The sequence below is a fragment of the Rissa tridactyla genome, chromosome 12, assembly GCF_028500815.1.
Source record: "Rissa tridactyla isolate bRisTri1 chromosome 12, bRisTri1.patW.cur.20221130, whole genome shotgun sequence".
NCBI lineage: Eukaryota > Metazoa > Chordata > Aves > Charadriiformes > Laridae > Rissa > Rissa tridactyla.
This window is the reverse complement of record NC_071477.1, coordinates 6,359,089-6,377,942: the sequence shown is the minus strand read 5'-3', so window position 1 is coordinate 6,377,942 and position 18,854 is coordinate 6,359,089. Positions and strand designations below refer to the sequence as shown.

General features: G+C 41.0%; 1 protein-coding gene across 1 annotated transcript; it reads left to right on the top strand.

The window, feature by feature from the left end:
- Positions 1 to 2,342: 2,342 nt before the first annotated feature.
- Positions 2,343 to 16,580, top strand: LOC128916714 (protein-glutamine gamma-glutamyltransferase 6-like). Its single transcript, XM_054218727.1, has 12 exons — positions 2,343 to 2,565; positions 2,767 to 3,006; positions 7,572 to 7,690; positions 8,451 to 8,579; positions 8,774 to 8,954; positions 9,214 to 9,349; positions 10,952 to 11,055; positions 11,138 to 11,380; positions 12,855 to 13,172; positions 14,344 to 14,507; positions 15,239 to 15,363; positions 16,430 to 16,580. The coding sequence occupies exons 1-12, from the start codon at positions 2,343 to 2,345 to the stop codon at positions 16,578 to 16,580; spliced, it is 2,133 nt and encodes a 710-aa protein (XP_054074702.1).
- Positions 16,581 to 18,854: the final 2,274 nt, after the last annotated feature.

Here is an 18,854-nt window from a genome sequence, read left to right as displayed (position 1 = left end):
CAGGAAATGCTCCTTTTCCCTTCATATGGCTTTTACATCCCACCACACTCCCTGTTTCCTCATCCTTAAAGATAACTTATTCATGGCACACCTATTATCCTTTGTAGGAAGTTCTTCTTGTCTTGGGATTCAAGAGAACGCATTTCCTCTGAGTAAATAATTTTGGTATCTCCTCCCATAATTACACCCACGTTGAGTAGGAACATTGGCATTAGACATACATATATTATAGGAACTAGTTAATTCGTTTGACAAGGCTGCAGGTATTAATAACAACTAAGTACCTCTCCCTTCTCTCCAATTTCAGCTGACAGCACGAAAAGATTGCTGGGTTTTTTCTTCTTATGATTAATGTGACTTGGACATCCTTGAAGAACAAAGTAGAAGGTGCATGCAATTCTCATAAGCTGAGGGAATGGCAGGTGAGTTCTGCGTGTCATTTGCTTCCCCTGAGCAGGGAAACCCTAACTTTATTCAGGACTGTTTCCTTAGGATCCGTGCCTTGTAGGTATCTGCTCAGATTTCTTATCTGAAGGAAGTTTTATATGGTAATTTGTTCTTGCACTTCATTTTCAAAGTTTTATTGTTGTTATTATTAAGACCTCTTTGAGAATAACTTTGGAACTAAGCAGAGGATGTTTTGGGGGGAATAAAAAGAAAAGAAATTCCCATTACTTCAAAAGGCACCATATGGAATTCCATCTAACCCCTTCATTTTTTAAATGATATTTCAGAGATGCGTTATGCTTTGTATTAACAGAATTAGTGTAATCCATCCTGTGAGCATGGAGCCTATAGATGGGAATTCGAGGAGGCATTAAACCCTACTAGAGGAAAACAGTAATGGCAATATCTGTTTCCTTTTAAAGTTTTCCATGAAGGTTATTATTGAACTGGGCAATTGCAAAGCAGGGTTCTCTCTCGTTCGATGATGAAACAAACATTTTCAAATCAGTTTTTAAAGTGTTGCTTTGCAGGGAAAGCCTACTGCAGTTCACTGTTGTCCCAGATAGTCGTACTAAAGAGTCTCTCTTTCAGCCCATCAATGCTTATTCACATTACTACTTTGTGCTTAGACTACAAATAAAAAAAATATATTCTTCCTTGAATTTGATTATGGCACTTTTTCGCGTAAGTTAGATTTTATTTTTGCTTCTTCTTCAAAGATTATAAGTAAATTGTAGTTTAAAGTGCAGCAGTATCGTTTCAGATCTGCCTTAGCGTTTCATTGCTGTGCTATATGGTATGAGATAGACTTGGAAGCTTGTGTGAAGATCCCTACTATAATGGTTCCTGGTGCCATGGCCTTAATCCATCCTTTCCATCCCACTCTGTTGTTGTTATTGTTTTCTTTTGAATTCCCTTTAAAAGGGTGGCGGTCATGTGCCCCCATCCTGTCCCTCCCTACCCCCCAACCTCATGGCATTTATGATACTAGCATTAATAAGAGTGATTTGGAAGAATCTTCACTAAGGTTCTCGCCCTCGGCATACGCCAAAAGGCGCAGCACGACGCTGCAGGTGGGCTCTGTGGAGTCACAGAGGGCAGGGTGCCTCTCGGAGCTCCCGAAGGCAAAAATAACTGCTCAAGTGTAAGCCTGGCAATAAAAGAGGAACTCTAGAAGGGAAACCAATCTCACAAGGAAGATCATATACATACTCACTTGCCAAAAAGTCAAGCTTAGCATTTAAGGCCCCAAAAGCCACTTTATGGGTTTTACACCACAGACCATAATAACAGCATGTGTGCAGGACACTCAATATCAGAGAGCTCCAAGCACACTGTAAGTCATCAGAATTCCTCCAGGAAATGAAGGTAACGCATACCAGAGCGGGAATCCCAGTGGTCCAGTTCTCACTTCGCACAGAACTAAATTCTGTCAGACTGATTTCTTTGACAAAAGCTCCAATTTATGTCCTGAAACACCCCTTGATCATTCATATAAGACAGATGATCTCTCACTATGTATCTCTCCCTACGCCAGGCCAAATGGCATCAGGATGTCAGCAGGAAAGGCAAGATAGCCATTTCTGAGATCCTAAAAAAAATATATGTTGAAAATGTAGAGGGGCTACAGGCCATTTTATTTGGTGCTGACCATGAAACGGCACTGATTTGCCCCTGTAAATTTTTTTAAGTCCGATGATAAAACAGTATCCAGCACTGCACAGAAAGTATCTACGTCCTCAGCATATGACAGCCTTGTAACAAATTCCAGGCAAAAATTTCTATTATTGACCGCCAGATTTAATCAACTTAATGGAGCCTCTGATTTTTAAGTTGTCCGTCCTCCGGTAAAAGGTAACTGCTCTTAGCAACCTCATCATGCCATTTACCAGCAAATGACTTCCTTCCATGCTGCTGCTTCGTGTCTTTTCCTCTATTTTACAGATCTGACACCAACACATATCAGCTGGCAGCCATCACTAAACGCAAGCGCGCACCATACTGACAAATATGCCAACACCGAGCTGACTGTGAGGCGAGGACAAGGCTTCACTATTTCCCTCCACTTCAACAGACCAAGGCAGACCGGGGAGAGCCTAGCATTTGTCACTGAAATAGGTAACGCTCCCTTCGTTTAATCCATGTTCTCATAGAAGCATAATCTTTATCCCTGGCACTTCTCCCCTTATTCTATTTAGAGATGCAATTTTTCTTCGTGTATTTTTAATGCTTCCCCCCGCGACATGCTCGTTTCAAGTGTGAAGTTAATATTGAACCCACACTCTGGAATGGAAATCAATCACCCCTTCTTTCTGGCAGGACCGTCCCCCTCAGAATCTCATCGTACAAAGGCCGTCTTTAAGCTCTCTGAGGCAGGAGCAAGCGGCTGGAGCGCCGTCCAGGGACCCAGCGAATCCGGCTACACCAACTTCACAATCTCCAGCCCAGCCAATGCTGTCATCGGACGGTACAATCTCACCCTCCTGGTAACCTCGGGGAACAAGATCTTCTCCAGATTCCTGGGGCAGTTTGTGTTACTCTTCAACCCTTGGTGCTCAGGTAGGTACCAACGCCTTTGCTCTTGCACTTAACTGACCTATTTGCTTTCATATCCGCACAGGGAGCTTGCTCCCTCAAGCTGTGTCTTTGCTGCCACTGCTGACCCAAGCTCAGCTATCTGTTCAGAGATCTGGTTTTACTACGTTAAAAGCTGCTGCTGCATCTCTCCCTCCCCCTTTTATCCTAATGAAATGTGCTATGCGGGGTGATATCAGACTCTCTTCAAGACTGAGCAGATCACTTTTTTCTGTAAACAAGGGCTGACAGACCTTCCTAAGTGCACGTACTTCTCAGAACTTGACGCAAACATACAGCAACATCCTTGACTTGCACCTAAATCCGAGCAAGAGTGCTCTTGTAGATGTTACCTGCAAAGACAGCAGCTCAACTAACTTTATAAAAACTGAGAGAGGGCTAGTGTGAAGCAGACTGGCATTTCCTACGTCTTTCGTCACGGGTTGAAAAGGGACATCTCTTGCTGCTCCGTTTTTTATTTCTGCAGCCTCAGCATGTTGCAGAAGGAACGCAATTTCCTAAAGTCAGATTTTGCAAATACGCAATAGTCTAGAAACCTAGGTTAGACTTAAACTACACCGCTCTAGAATTAAGGGAGCTCTTCGCCAGCCAAGTGAGTAAACAGCTTATGACAGAAGAGAAAAGTGACCACAATCATCCACTATTTTCTGTGACCATATGTTAGTCAAAGGTCACTAACAAATATGTCGAGAGCCAATGTGAAAAAAGCTGCTAATTAGCTCAGGATGTCTTGGAAGACAGAAATAATTATAGAAGCATGTTCAGGAAACTCAGACTGTCTCTGCATAGACAGTCCTGAGGGGAAAACCCTTCCCAGAACCTCCTGAAAGATCACTTGTGGTGTAACTTCTAATTGACGGAAACCACACTGCAGGGACTGAAATATTTGACGGCTCCTGAACTGGAACACCAGAGTAGCAGCGGTACTCAGGAGACCGGACAAATCATTCTCAAATGAAAGCTGAGAAAAATTAGGCTGTGCCATTCCAGTTTAAAACTAATGCTTTTGCAGAAGAGCTCTCCAGATTTATCAGATGATGCAACGACCGCTGACAAACAAAAGGGAGTGTCCTTAAAGCTGGATGCTGCTGAATAAGCTTCTGCAGAGCGGAGTAGCTCCCTGATCCTGACAAAGAGGAACAGATTCAGTTTGAGGGTACGTTACCACTGTAGTAAGTGTCACAGTAGACGGGAAAGAGAAAAATTATTTTCTCAGAGGATAAATGACAGATCTGGTCTGTAGATACGGCTCCACATGGGCCCTTATTCGTTAAGCTGTAAAAGACAGGAATTAATTCATAAACTGTAATATCAGTAAAGAACTACTTACAAGGAAACAGCCAGGTCTAGAGATTAAACGAAAAGTATTGGGTTGGATCCTTAAGCGGCTCCTGAAAAAAGCACTCCCATCAAATGGTTCATTACTGACTTTGATCTGCTGACACTAAGCCCCATTGTCCAGACACAGATGGGCTGGGACACCACATAGACACAGCTGGCTGGCCTCAGAGACTGGAGTAGTTGAGAAGGGATAAGATATAATAATACAAAATAAAAGACCGTATGTTTTCAGAGAAATAACAATACTTTCAATGGCAGACTTACCAGCTGGAAGTCATGAAGAATATTAAAGTACTTGTTAATCAAATAATGAGAACCAAAGTGAAATGGCCCTGAAAAAGGCAAACGCAATCTTAAACTGTATCAGAGGGAACAGTCACTCAGATTTAAATATTAATGCCATTGTAGGAGGTGACAAGATCTCATTTGGAATTTTCTTCCGGTTAATCTTTCCTGACGAGGAATTGTGAATTCGAACATGCTCAGCGAAGGGTTACTAGCGTAACTGAACATATGAAAAGCCTTTTGGACAAGAGAAAATTCCTAGTTTAGCAAGCTGAGAGCAATTAGTTTCAGAGGTCGTATATCTGAAATAAATACAGAACTTGGGCACAGAAAATACTGATCTTACCATAATGATAACAAACCAATAAGCTTATTAATTCACTGATGTATTTGTTTCAAACCTGTCAGTGAAACAAAAGTGATGTTTTGACTTTATTAAAGCGTCTCAAGGACATTTAAAGAGAAATCTAAGATACTTGCAAGCCAGCCTCTGAGAATGATGCATTCAATCCCAGTGCTATTGAAGAAACGTACAGTTAACCGCTAAAGAGTGCTAATCATGAATTAAACAAATGATCATACACTGCTTATCTCTAGCTCACAAGTGAAAACATCAATTGTAAAGCTTTAGGGGATAAAAGGATATGTATGTCCAAACTTTGTAGAAGGTATCTCTTTCCCTAGATGTCTGGTACTTGCCACTTGTTTCAGTGGCAAAGGTTATATAAAGAAATTACTAGAAGTATATGTATGTTAGAAAGTGTACTTACATACCGTTTAAAAACTATCAATAGAAATTTACATCCTGATTGTTTCTCACTATGCAAGGATAAACTTTAACTCCAGAATGAGAGGACAGAAGAGATAACAACTTTGCATTTTTGTATTAAAAGGCACTAATTTAATAAAGGATTAGGTCTATAGTGGTGTGTCTTTCTATAACTGTTAAAAAAGAGAGGACTATTGTGGCTGATTGTGTTTTTTTTTCTCCTTGCCTGCTGAGAGTAATAGAAGAAGGGGTTCTTACTATTTATTTATATTTGAAAGGAAGAGATGTGTTATGGTGTGTTGTGGGGCTTTTTTCCCCTCCTTTTAAACTAATGTTAATTTTGCTCCAAGTTATTGCTAGAAATAGTGTTGTTATAAAAAAGTCTAAGTATACTTATTCAAAGAACTGGCTCTAGCACATTTAATTGAGAGCGTATAAACCTTAGAAAAAAAGATGTCCTTCAAGTGATTACAGAAGGACATTTAGATCACTCAGAATCATAAACTCGTAACACCAGAAGGATCTTAGACAGTTATCTAGTCCCACACCATGTTCTAAGGCAGGTTCAGTTTAGCACTTAGGTCATTCCTGACAGATCTTGAATTTCTTCTTAATGACCAGCCACGAGGGAAGCTCCAGTACTTCCCCCAGCAATTCACTCCAATAAAACACTAGCCTTTCCATTAGAATTTTGTCCTATTAACTAACCAAATCTGCTTTGCTTTGATTTCAGCACATAACTTCTCATCCTACATACAATAGACACCAAGGACAGATTCCCGCTCCCCCACCCCTCTGCCCCATCCTCTTCACCAAAACTTCTGGCATTGATTACCACACTTGGCCCAGTCCTCACCCCTATTTTTTTTTTTCTACCTCAAATAATTTAGAATTAAATCATAAGTATATTTTCAGGATTGCTGAGCATCCTCAGTGCTCCTCTCACTCTTTCCAACTGATCCACAACTTGAAGTACAGCACCTGGAGCTGCACGCAGTTCTCCAGGCCCATAAGCTTGGGAATCAACAATGACAATATTATTTAAAGAAATAGTGTGGACAGCTACAGAGAGACTTATATCATATGATATAATATTTAAATTAAATTACACTATCTTTTATTTTCAGGAAGGGAAGGATGGGAAGTTCCTATAGGAAGGTAAAGAAGCTGACTCAACAAAATAGAAAAGCTGATTTTTATACGTGTCTCCTGAAATCCTGAAGCTTTCAGAAAATAATTTTAAACGTTATGAAATTAAACACAGCGCTAAGTAGATATTGCTACCTAAAGAGTGATCACAACAGCCTAAACATCTGTGGGAAGCCAATGGTTTCATAGCAGCTGTTTCCTGGGCCTCAGACTAGGGAAATCAGGGTAACTGAGAACTTCAGAGGAACTGAAATCAAAGAGAATGGTTGAGAGCAGACTATCCTAATAATATTTCTGATAGCACTTTGGATCAGGCAAGTAGAGATCTTCATTTAGGAATCTTAAAACAAGACAAACATAGAATCGCCTAGGTTGGAAGGGACCTTTCAGATCATCTGGTCCAACCATCAACCCTAACTCTGACAAAAACCAACACTAAACTATATCTCTAAGCTCTATGTCTACCCGTCTTTTAAATACCTACAGGGCTGGTGACTCCCTCACTCCCCTGGGCAGCCTGTTCCAATGCTTGATAACCCTTTCAGTGTAAAAATTTTTCCTAATATCCAGTCTAAACATGAATGGAAAGCGGAAAAATGTCATCTGTGTGACTCTTCAAATGTCTATTCTACTTCTAACTACCCTGAGAAGGCAGAGTAACCCAGTGAGCTAGCCTAGACTTTTCTCAATCTTTCTCACAAAAATGCAATGGACAGATAGGGGACGTTTAGATAATACACAAAAATACACAAAGGCTATGCTATAATTAGGGGAAAAAAGTTAAAGCGGTATAACATGGATTCCCCACCCCTCCAGCCATATACAATAGCAGGCTTTTTCACTGAACTGCACATGTTCAGGGAGCTATAACAACCTGTTTCCCAAATAGTAGTTTTCCCCTTGCCAAATCAAGATACAAATGCTTTTGAAAGGTTGCTAATATTCTCAGATTTAAGTGTAAAAGCATGTGCAACTTGGTTTTCAGGTGATGCTGTCTACATGGCTAATGAAAATGAGAGACAAGAATATGTTCTAAATGAAAATGGAATAATCTTTGTGGGCAATGCAAAGTACATTGAAGCAAGAGGATGGTACTACGGACAGGTAAGCCATAAGGAATTCATTTCAGCTCTTATTCGGTCTCCAATAGCATTTTCTCTTCTCATTATTTGCCTCTGATAGATATGCCTATTTATACGAAAAGCAAAGAAACCTGGCTAGGCTTATTTGTGGTTCGCGCAGTGTGAGAGAAGATTTAGCCCAGCACTGCAGCTAGGACTGACTTCTACAGGTGTTTGAAGCTCATGGTACAAGCGTGGACCTCATCTGTGACCAAAGCATCCATAGCACAAGTGACAACATACTTGTGTGGCTCCAACGCACCCACTGTTTTTCCTATAACGTGCCAGAACTGACATTGACATAGAATTATAGAATCATTTGGGTTGGGTGGGACCTTTAAAGATCATCTATTCCAACCCTCCTGCCACGAGCAGGGACATCTTCAACTAGATCAGGTTGTTCAGAGCCACATCCAACTTCACCTTGAAAGTTTCCAGGGATATAACTCAAGAGAATCTAATAACTGCAGTCAGAATAAGCTTGGCAGTTTTAGTTTTACTGCTGTCACCTCTTCTGATGGCAAAAAGCATCCTGCCAGATTATTATTATTATTATTTTAATTAGTTAGTCCCATCTTTAGCCAATATTCAAGCGTGAATTGCACACTACTGTCTTTATGCCTCACTACCCCTATCGCTGTTGGGCTAGAATATCTTAAAACGGAGGAACTGCAGTAGAATCTCCTCTAATTCTGTTTGTGAAACTATCTATTTTCTTAAAAAATTGTCTTATCTGACCACAGTTTCAAGATCACCTTCTAAACATTTGTCTCACCATGCTTGATCTGAGCCTGTACTATCGTCAGAACGCAGCCATTGATGTATCCCGAAGAGGAGATCCTAAATATGTGGGCCGAGTAATCAGTTCCATGGTAAGAAGCGGACAACTTAATCTGAATTACACACGCTTAAGCAGAAAGCATTAGTTATACCACTGAGCCTCAGCCGCCTGCACCTTAAGCAACTAGATATTAACTAGTTGCAATAACTAACAGCAATAATTAACTAGATATGCTGCATTACACACAACAGATTTTGTGCATTCTGCCCATTGGCCTGTTTTTAGATCAATGGAAATGATAATGACAATGGAGTTCTCCTGGGAAAGTGGCAAGGAAGTTTCCATTCCCATGAGAATCCCTCCAGGTGGGACGGCAGCGTGGTAATCCTCCAGAAATGGCGTCAGGACAACTACAAGCCTGTGCAGTATGGCCAGTGCTGGGTTTTCGCAGGCGTGATGTGTACAGGTAAGCTTTCCGAATAGAGGACTATGAAACGGGGGTGAAATGGAGGCATCTGTGACCTCTGGTTTTATCAAAACTACAAAGCAATTAATTCTGCAAGAGGAACAGTGCTCTGAAGACTGCAAATGCTGAAGAATTCACAAAATATTGAGACACTTCACTTTGTTTCTCACATGTTTTTCTAATCACTAAACTAAAGCTGTGTGTGTTTTTTTGTTTGTGTATGTGTGTGTTTGTTTTGTTTTTTTTAAATATATTCCAGTTCTGAGGTGCTTGGGGATTCCAACTCGTTTGGTTTCAAATTTTAACTCTGCCCATGATGTGGATAGAAACCTGAGTATTGATAAGTACTATGACAGCTCTGGAAAGAGTCTTAATATCGGAAAGGATTCCACATGGTAAATATGATTTTTTTTCTTTTGCATCTCACCAAAAATTAGAGAGAGGATTTATAAGACTTAACACCATGAACACTAGTAGTACAAAAGGAAGTGAGCGCACAAAATTTAATACGAATATCTAAATGAATACACTAGACAGCAATTTGGACAGAAAACATACTTCATGGTTTTAAGATAATAATTACTTCAAATAACCAACCCAATTTTTTGCAGTCCCTGGCCTCAAACAAGTTGCAACTTTCTTTAAAAAGTACATTTCCATTGACGATGTACCAGTTCCTGAGGCTGTTTTGATTATTGACACCAAACCACTTTGTTCCCGACAATGCAGCTGTGTACCTTCTGTGCTCTTAACGGATTACTGCTGCCATAACTTTCTCTTATCAAACATCCAAAGCCTGTGTTCCTCAGCCCCTGTCCTCCCCAGGTAGATGGGAGCCTCCCCAGGAGGTTTTCCAGCACTCCCTTAACTAGACCTTCCCTTTGTGGGAGCTGGAGAGAGAACAATCCCGACACTCTCCAGACTTGGTTACTGGACATTGTTAAGTCCAGTGCCGTAAACTGCAAGTGATCTGTGATCATCAATCAAGCCTCACAATTTGAGTAGCCAAAGAAACATGATATTCTTTAAATAATACCATTTTGTGTTTTAGTTGCCCTCCAGTTTTAAAATCTTTACTCTGCAGCCGCTTCACCTTTCAGGAAGCGAGCTAACTGGGCCCAAGGGCGTATCATCCAGCTCAAAGTCCCTGTGCACACCAGGCTTCACCAAAATGTCAGCATTATTTGGTCTGCTTTCTTTCACTGAGTGTATGTGGTTGAAGGATATGGAAGTCTTCCACCTCTGAACTTCCTTAGAAACGTTAGCCTCTGAACAAAATTCAGCCAACGGATCTTTTCTGGGTTCTCCTGTGACCTACCTTTTACCAGTCTTTCGTGCTATCCTTTCCTTTCAGAGTTTGTGGAACTCATTACCACTGGATGCTGTTTAAAACACAGCTATAAAGAGTTTTTAAACAGGTCAAGAGAGATTCATAGAGAATAAGATGACTAATGACAATTAAACCCAGCGGCATTGATGTAACATCTGATTCAGAAAGTCCCAAATTCTCTGACTGGAAGAAATTGTGTTGGGGGAGGCTCATTCTATTCACGTGCTGTTCTCATCTCTTTTCTAAACACGTGCTGCTGCACACTGCTATAGGTGGAGTATTGGACTTCATGAGCGTTTTATCCGACCCAGTATAGCTATTTTAAGTGCCTATTTAAATGAAGAATTTCCCACATTGGAGGGTTACCGAACACAATCACCAAGTGTTGCCTATATCCATGGCTTAAATCTTTCACCTACAGTTTATATCGCTCCCAAAGCAAGCTGCTGCCATCTGTATTCTCTCCCTCCCTGCCCTGAGGTCCACACCTCAACAGCAGGCAGTAAATCCGCCCTTTGAAAGAGTAGTAGTGGGTTGCTATAACTAGCCAGCTCCTGTCACATGTTAGACAGTCTTTAAAAAAAAAAATATTTCCTTCTCCTTTAGAATTGGAAGTTCATATGACTCTATATTACTATGTTTTGTAGACATTGTTCTTTGTCTCCAGGGATTATCACGTCTGGAACGAAAGCTGGTTCATTCGCCCAGACCTGGGAACACCATACAATGGGTGGCAGGTTTTAGATGCGACTCCACAGGAACAAAGCAAAGGTAAATTCTTAGCATGACTTCACATCCCTTCTCTAAACTGAGCAGGACTAAAGTTTGCCTTTTTTGCCCCCCGGTGTTTTAGGATTATTTCAGTGTGGCCCTGCGTCTGTCAGAGCCATCAAAGAAGGAGATGTAGACTTGGATTACGACACCTTATTTGTGTATACGGAGGTGAATGCCGATTGCAACAGATGGATTGTATACAACGATGGAACTAAGAAAAGAGTGTATTGTGATACCGAAATAATTGGCAGGTTTATCAGCACCAAAGCTGTGGGCAGCAATTCCCGTGTGGATGTCACCTGTAATTACAAATATCCAGAAGGTAAAGGAATTACCACAGACCGTTCTTCTTGTTATCACAGTTATCCCCTATTGAATTCTTGGTGCTAGGGAGCTAGGATGGGTAACCTCTTTTGTTTGAGCATCTCTCCCCTTCCTTCAGAAAAATATTTCTGTCAGTATTCTCACACTATTTTCTTAATACAATGGGTATTTGTATATTTCTGGGTTTGTGTATTTAGTAGTTTCCTTATTAAGACACAATACAAAATATACTTTACTCCTTTACACAGGAGCACAAAGTGTAATATATACACAAAACAGGGCTATAAAATATGGTTTACTACCCAAGGCAAACTCTCAAGCTGTCATACCAGAAAGTCTTAAAGCCAAGTCCATCACATATCACGAACTGTGCACAGGTCTGTAGTGGGGGAAGTTACAGATTAATAAGTACTATTTGTCTGGCATATCTGGCAGAGGGAGCGAGGCAACAATCAAACTACTATTCCAAAACCTTAAATTCCAGTCCTCTAACACCAGATATCCATCTCCCATGCGGAGATGCTCATCTCCATGCTCAGTCTCTGTCAGCAAATAAATTCTTCCTTGCTGTGTCCGTTCCAACTCCTCATCTGTCCTTTTGAAGGCCCCATTACACCCCGTTCCCAAGAGGGGTGACTCACTCCGTCTCCCTCTCTGACCATATAAATTCACCGAGTTATGCTCTCTTCCGCTTCTGCTCCGACATCCCACCATCAGCCACCCAGCCATTCAGTTGGTATGTGTTTGCGCTCCCCAATGCAGACTCAGTCTCCATGTTATCAGATTCAGGAAACAAAACTACTAGGAAACAGGAAAGGGACTAAGTGCCACTCATCTGTAATTACCAAACAAAGCAGCAAAGGTTAAGAACTGCATAGCTGCATGTTTGCGGGAATGTTTTTATCTTCCCTCAAAAACTTGGTACCTAGGTCTTTCCATTTTTTTTTTTTTTTTTTTTTTTTTTAAGTTTAGGGTTATGGATTTCATAATAGTTTGCTTAATGTTTGTGGCTCAAAGTCTTAAAAAAAAAAAAAGGAGGAGAATGTATTTAACTTTTTTTTTTTAAAAAAAAAAGTTTGCTATTCAGAATTAGTGGCCACATTTCAATACTTCACTCCCCAAGGTTTCAGTGCAACCATATTTAATACAGAGGCTGGTTATCATCAGATCAGGCGAGTAACACTTACCACACTACTGCATGTTCTGACCAAGGAAAAAAGAATTCTTGCATCCTAACAAATACAAATGCATCGTATTTCATTTTAGTGCCTTATTCACCTTATTACACGTGTTTATTACTTTCCTGTGAGAAACCTGAACAGAGGCTTATAAAAACATGGGGAACTTTTAGGTGTTGCGTATTTCTGGGTGATGCAGAGCTGACGCCCTGTATCACTCTGAAAGCCTTTACGCAGAGAAGGCGCGATGACAACAAAAAGTATGAAATTTACTCGGTTGTCTCCTTCGACCAGGTTCTTCTGAGGAAAGACAAGTTTATAAAAAGGCCTTGGCAAAGATATTTGGATCAAACATCACAGAAGGACACACAGAATCTCCGCGTGAAAGACCATCAGAAACAATGAGAAACCCTGGAATCTCTGGGAAATTCAAGCTGGCTGAACCTCCGGTGTTCGGCAAAGACATTACCCTACTCTTAATTCTCAATAACCTATCTTCTGACCGCAAGACTGTGAAGGTGGACATGAGTGCATCAACCGTCCTATATACGAGGAGACCAGTAACAGAGATCTTGAAGGCAACCACTTCTGTGGATCTGGGTTCTAAACAAGGTAACTTCCCATGTCCCTAAGGAGCCAATATAGCCCTCCTCTTAGCCACACGAAGGCAACTGGAAGTAAGAAACATCAGTATCATACCTCCAGCAGCCTCCTAGCCCATCTACTTGCTCCCTCTCTTAATAGCATTGTTTATGACTACATTTTACAAGATATTTCCCTCCCCCCAAAAACTTTCCCTAGTTCGACCAGGAATTGAAGGTCTCATGAAATGTTTTACAGAAGGCTACATTGATGTTATAGCTCCAGAAGCAACACTATAGATACGTGTCGCCCAGAGAGGTGGTGGAGGCCCCATCCCTGGAGACATTCAAGTCCAGGCTGGATGAGGCTCTGAGCAACCTGATCGAGTTGAAGATGTCCCTGCTGGCTGCAGGGGGGTTGGACTAGATGGCCTTTAAAGGTCCCTTCCAACCCAACACATTCTATGATCCTATGTGTGTGTCATGTGTGCCTATACATACACATATACACACACACCTGTGTCTGTCTGTGGTGATTATTACACGTATGGGAACACATCTTGCACTCTTAACAAATAAAAAACCTCTGATGTATGCTTTCTGGCACTCAACAGGCATCACTTTAATAGAAGTTAACTAGGAAAAAGGTTAAAAGTTACAGTGAAACTGTCTCTTTGGAAGAGTCAAGGCTATTAAAACTGTTCTAGAGATCTTTTTCACCCCCAGCAGCTGCAGAGACAAATTTTTTTTCCATACCTAGCAGAAAAGTTGTAGGATTACAACAATAAGCAGCTGAGCAGGTCACTTGAACAGGATCTCTGTGCCACTTGACCCAAATTTTCTTCTTTACTGAGGTAAAACAAATAGGATGCAAGGAGGGAATAGGTAAAAATCGTTATACATTGAAATTATAAGAAATACAAAAGTACAGGAATCCAGTGAAATGCAGATGACCAGATTCCCTCAGTTTCAGGCCAAAATCCTGCATTCACAACTGTAAGGGTCAAAGGAGTTAAAGCAGAAAAGGATCACCAGAAGAGAGAAATACACAGCCAGTCTCACAAGGAAGAAATAGAAACGGACTCCAGCTGTCTTAGCTTCTGTGCTCTTCAATAATTTCAAAACCCCTCGCAATTACTACCTTTTCTTTTTAATCACTCTTTGAGAACATAATGGTTCCTAAATACATGTCTGCATTCCAGGGAAACACATCCGGTTAAAGATTCCTTACTCCTATTATGGAAAATACCTGACTACCGACAAAAGGATCCAGGTTACTGCTCTGTGTGAAGTCCTGCACAGGCAGGGGCTAAAGCTGCTGGTGGAGAAGACAATCATTTTAGAGGACACAAACATTATCATTAAGGTAAACAATTCTCTCCCTGATGCCCCAAGCAGGCAGAAAGAACTAAAGAGTCTTTTTGGAGCTCAGATCTTTAGATGGGAATTTGGGGCTAAATGCGTTAGTTCAGGCTGCAATTTCAGATGTTGCTCTAAAATTCTGCCTGCTTAAGTTGAGGAAGTAAGCAGCTGAGAGACCAATTTTCAATCTTTGGATGAATCTGCCCCGTTCTTCAGAACAGCTCCATTACCTTCTTTCTTTCCCAGTCACGTGCCACCGCTTCATGGTCACAGAACTTGTTTTCGTTTCATCTGTATCCTAGGTATTGGCAAGTGCTTTAAACAACTTTGCCTACTTCCAAAATGCAGACCTAATCCCTTAATTCTAATCTGCTAGGGCCAGTTTATATTGTTTTAACGCTTTAATCCTAATCAGTGATGTCCCAAAAAAACCCCCAAAACAACAAATGCTGCTCAGCAACCCAAAGATCAGACAGGTTTAACGAGATGTGTCTGTATAGTCAGGGCTCTGTTTCACTGAAATTGTGCACAAAATATTGCACACAGTTTGACAGCACTATTCAGCTAATCCAAATCCTGCTTCAAGCATTAGGGAAGGCATACCTAAATTCACTGCTCCTAAAATGCCTCGTTCATCCTCAAACGCGAGAGATGCTCTGCTTCCAGCGCGACCGAGGTCTGGCGCCAGAAAAGAGTAAAACAGGGAATGGTCAGAAACGTGTCTTTGTCATTTAGATGCCCCGGCGGGTTGTAGTGAACAAAGCCGTTACTCTGGAGATCTCGTACGCCAACCCCCTGCCGGAGCCCGTGAGCCGCTGCGTGCTACTGGTGACTCTCATGAATCAACAGGTCAAGATACAGTAAGTGAAAACCACCGCGTTTACTCAGTGCTTCTAACATGACCAACAGCATGTCTAATTCCACAGTAAGAAAAAAAAAAAATCACACTTGAATTGTCTTTTTCATATTTGCTATTTATGAAGATAAAAATGCCACTAAATACATATTGAGATATAGGAACTTCCTTAACAACTAAAAACTGCCAGCATTCTTCCTTCCTGGGAAAGCAAATGGGCACATCAAATTCTTTCGTCTCTCTGACATTTCTTCTACAGCTTGGCTTTATGTTTCTATTTTTATAGAGGGTACCCTAATACTACAAAAATAAGTCTGAGCTAAAGCAAGTAAGACACTGCCATAGCTCCCTCCTTTCAGCCCAAACAAGAAGTTGCTCTCTTCTCCTTTAAAGTTGGAGAAAATCATGCCTTTTCAAAACATAAGAGCAAAATGTTCTATTACTTTTTTTTTTTTCTTTTCCTCTGGACTCTGGTGCTTTATGGATCAACTCAGCGTTGAGCAGTTCGTATTTCCTAAAGCCTGCTTTATCATAAAACAGCCTGACTTTCTGTGGCTCTGGAAATATTTGGATGTATTAATCCATAAAAATATGGGAAACATTATTCCAGTGAAAGACTGAGCCACTTTAGGCCAAAAGGAGACACAAACCAGAAGCACCCTGGCCATTAGAAAAAAAAATAAATCATATTATTGCCAAAATTGATATGAACCAAGCAGGCATCCAAGACAGCGCTGGCCTTTGACATCCAAGTTTTCCTATTTTAAGTTTGTGTTGACAATCCAAACTTGTGCCCAGCCCTAACATGGAGGCATGGTGTAGCACTCCTCATTTCCATCAGTCTCTGCAAGAGTAAATGAAGATGGTATTATCTTTTCTCATTTCTTAGTCTTCACAAAGCCCCAAACCCTAAGCAGTTCTTAAAAGCCAAGGCTGGGTCTCAAGTAACTGTTGGTGCCCTAGCTATCATGCAGTTCTGCTTCTTGGGAATCTCACAGAAAGACAATGCAAGCCTGAATTAATTGATTTTTAATTTTTTTTTTTTTTTTTTTTTTTTTTTTTTTTTTCAGTCTGGCACGACTGGCACCAAGGGAGAGATCAAAAATTTATTTTGAATTCACACCTCGCAAGTCTGGGCCCTTACAGCTGCAAGTAGACTTCTCTTGTGACAAGTTTTCACACGTCAAGGGATTTGTAACCATTGCTGTAGCACCTGCATAATGTGATGGAATCGATCTCCTATTTCAGCATTAACATGGCAAGATGTTCTCCTCCGTATAGGGACCCTGATGACTGCAAGAAACTTCCCACAAATACTGGTGACCTCTTACATTGCAATAGAATCAAGTCTCCTGCTTTCGCAGTGCTTAATTATTTACTCTCTAATTGTATTTCTTTTTTTGTCTCCTTGTCTAGAAAAATGAAGCTCCTTCCTTGTAGAAATAGTTTCACTGTTTTATCGAATCTTATTGTATTAAGCTCCTGGTTTTAACTTTTCCATCAGATAACACAGTCTCTTTGTGACCACATTCTAATTGTCAGCAATAAATAAAAACTATTCATAACTGTATTATTTTGTAATGAATTGTACATTCCATGGAAATATGCGACATCACAAGACTGAGGAAAATTCTTTTTCCTTCATTTAAGTTTCTTACCTAAGAAGTAGAACAGTTCCTCCACTGTTCACTTAATGTCTGTGTTTTGTGACACCTATAACTCTGTGAACGGGGAGGAAAAAAGCCTACGAAGGCTGGAAAAAGTGAATGTTCGGGGTTCGTGACAACAATATTTTTGTAGCCTGTGGGCATAGACCTGCCACAGAGCAGACGACACATCTACATATTCAAATCTGTAAGTTAATTCCTATGTAACATGACAGAGCCCCGAGCATCACAGAGCACAGGAGAGCCCTGCATTAATAAGGAAGGCCAGCAGCACAAGGGAACTAATGCTTTTTGCCCACCAATGCAAGGTCGCTCAAGACCAAGGAATACTTTTGTCTTCCAACTTATAAAATGTTTAAAGCAGAACTACTAAGGCCACAATTGTGAACCACAAAGTCATCAGGAGTTCAACATGGACACCTTTTGTCTGACAGGTGATAACATTTCATAGAATAGTTTGGGTCAGAGAGCCTGGTGCATCCAGACACGATCACAAATTCTTACGGAAAAGAATACACAAGAAGCCATAGCAAAACATTAGATCCCTTTTTTAAAAACAAATTTAAGTGGCAGGTAATTAATTTGCCTTTTCGGTTGCAGGCAATCTTGAATGTGGAAACAAACAAAAAAACAGCAACAGACAAAAAAAAAAAAAGAGATAAGACATGGAAGTGTAGAGGTGAGGAAAAGGAAGGATCATCCCTTTTCCCCTTACTCCTCAGTCACAGTCCACTGGAAGTTGGGGAAGTTCGGCGTGCAACCTCCTCTCAGGACAAATTGGCAGGGCCTGTTTCTAGATAAGTTGTGATACAGGATGAGGGAGGAGCGAGCGCGAGGCAGCTTCCAGAGCGGAGCAGGGTGTCTGTAATTAGAGTGGGCAGGGCTCGCACCAGCACAACAGCTCTGTAGCTTCCTCCAGGGCCCAACTCAAGCTGCCGTGCCAAACAGCTACGGAGAAACATGTATTATGAACGCCAAACTACACACAAGAGTGATTAAAAGCAGAGGCAGCCTTAAACGCTCCTCTGTACTTCACAGAAGTCCCTGACGCGCAGGTGACTGCACAGCAATGGCCCCTCAGGGGGACGTATTGCTTCACGCGTAAGAAATGCGTATTGTACGTAATCATGGCAGGAACAGAGGATGAGCACACCACAACTCTATGTGCTTCCAAGAAAGCATGAATTGCATGCAGTTATGTGAAAGATCTTCAGGCAGACCTGCCTTAAAAAGAAAAGAAGAAGAAAAAAAAAAAAAGTGGTTTATGCTATGCAAAGCCATGATGGTACTGAGCAGCAGTAACACTAATTATTACAACTCTACTTCGATCACTCCACATCCCATACATCCACGTTGTACAATATGTACGTTTGTCTGTACCCGTCCTCTGCACAGTCTCCAAAAACCTAAACTGACACAAACCAAACCATCCAAAATTAAGTTTCTTCTGTCTACTTCAGACTATATTTCCTTCATCAGATCAAGTTTGGAACGTTTTCCCCTCTTAGCAGTTAAGACACCAGGATAGTGTTTATCATCTTTCCTCAGCTGTTCACCAGTTTTAAATAAGCATAATTAGATTCAAGATTGTGCAATTAAAGTAGTCATAAGTAGATGCTTACGTAGGATATTACTACCAAAACAGTAACTAGCAACCACAGGTCACACCCATCTTGTATAAACTCTATTTTATGTAGTGAAGTCAAGAGTCCTAAGTCTTTCATTGCTCCTGCTGGTGGAAGAGGATTCAGAATGTTCTTGCACACTTCTGTATCCATAACTTGAACTACGCACAAGTGTGGAAAAGAAGAAAGAATCCTCATGGCGG

Bases quoted from the DNA above. Each gene is read 5' to 3' on its own strand.
- LOC128916714 (XM_054218727.1), top strand. From the start codon at position 2,343: ATGACTTCCTTCCATGCTGCTGCTTCGTGTCTTTTCCTCTATTTTACA. The intron at 8,955-9,213 runs GTAAGCTTTCCG...AATATATTCCAG, and splicing joins CGCAGGCGTGATGTGTACAG to TTCTGAGGTGCTTGGGGATT. The intron at 13,173-14,343 runs GTAACTTCCCAT...TCTGCATTCCAG, and splicing joins GGATCTGGGTTCTAAACAAG to GGAAACACATCCGGTTAAAG.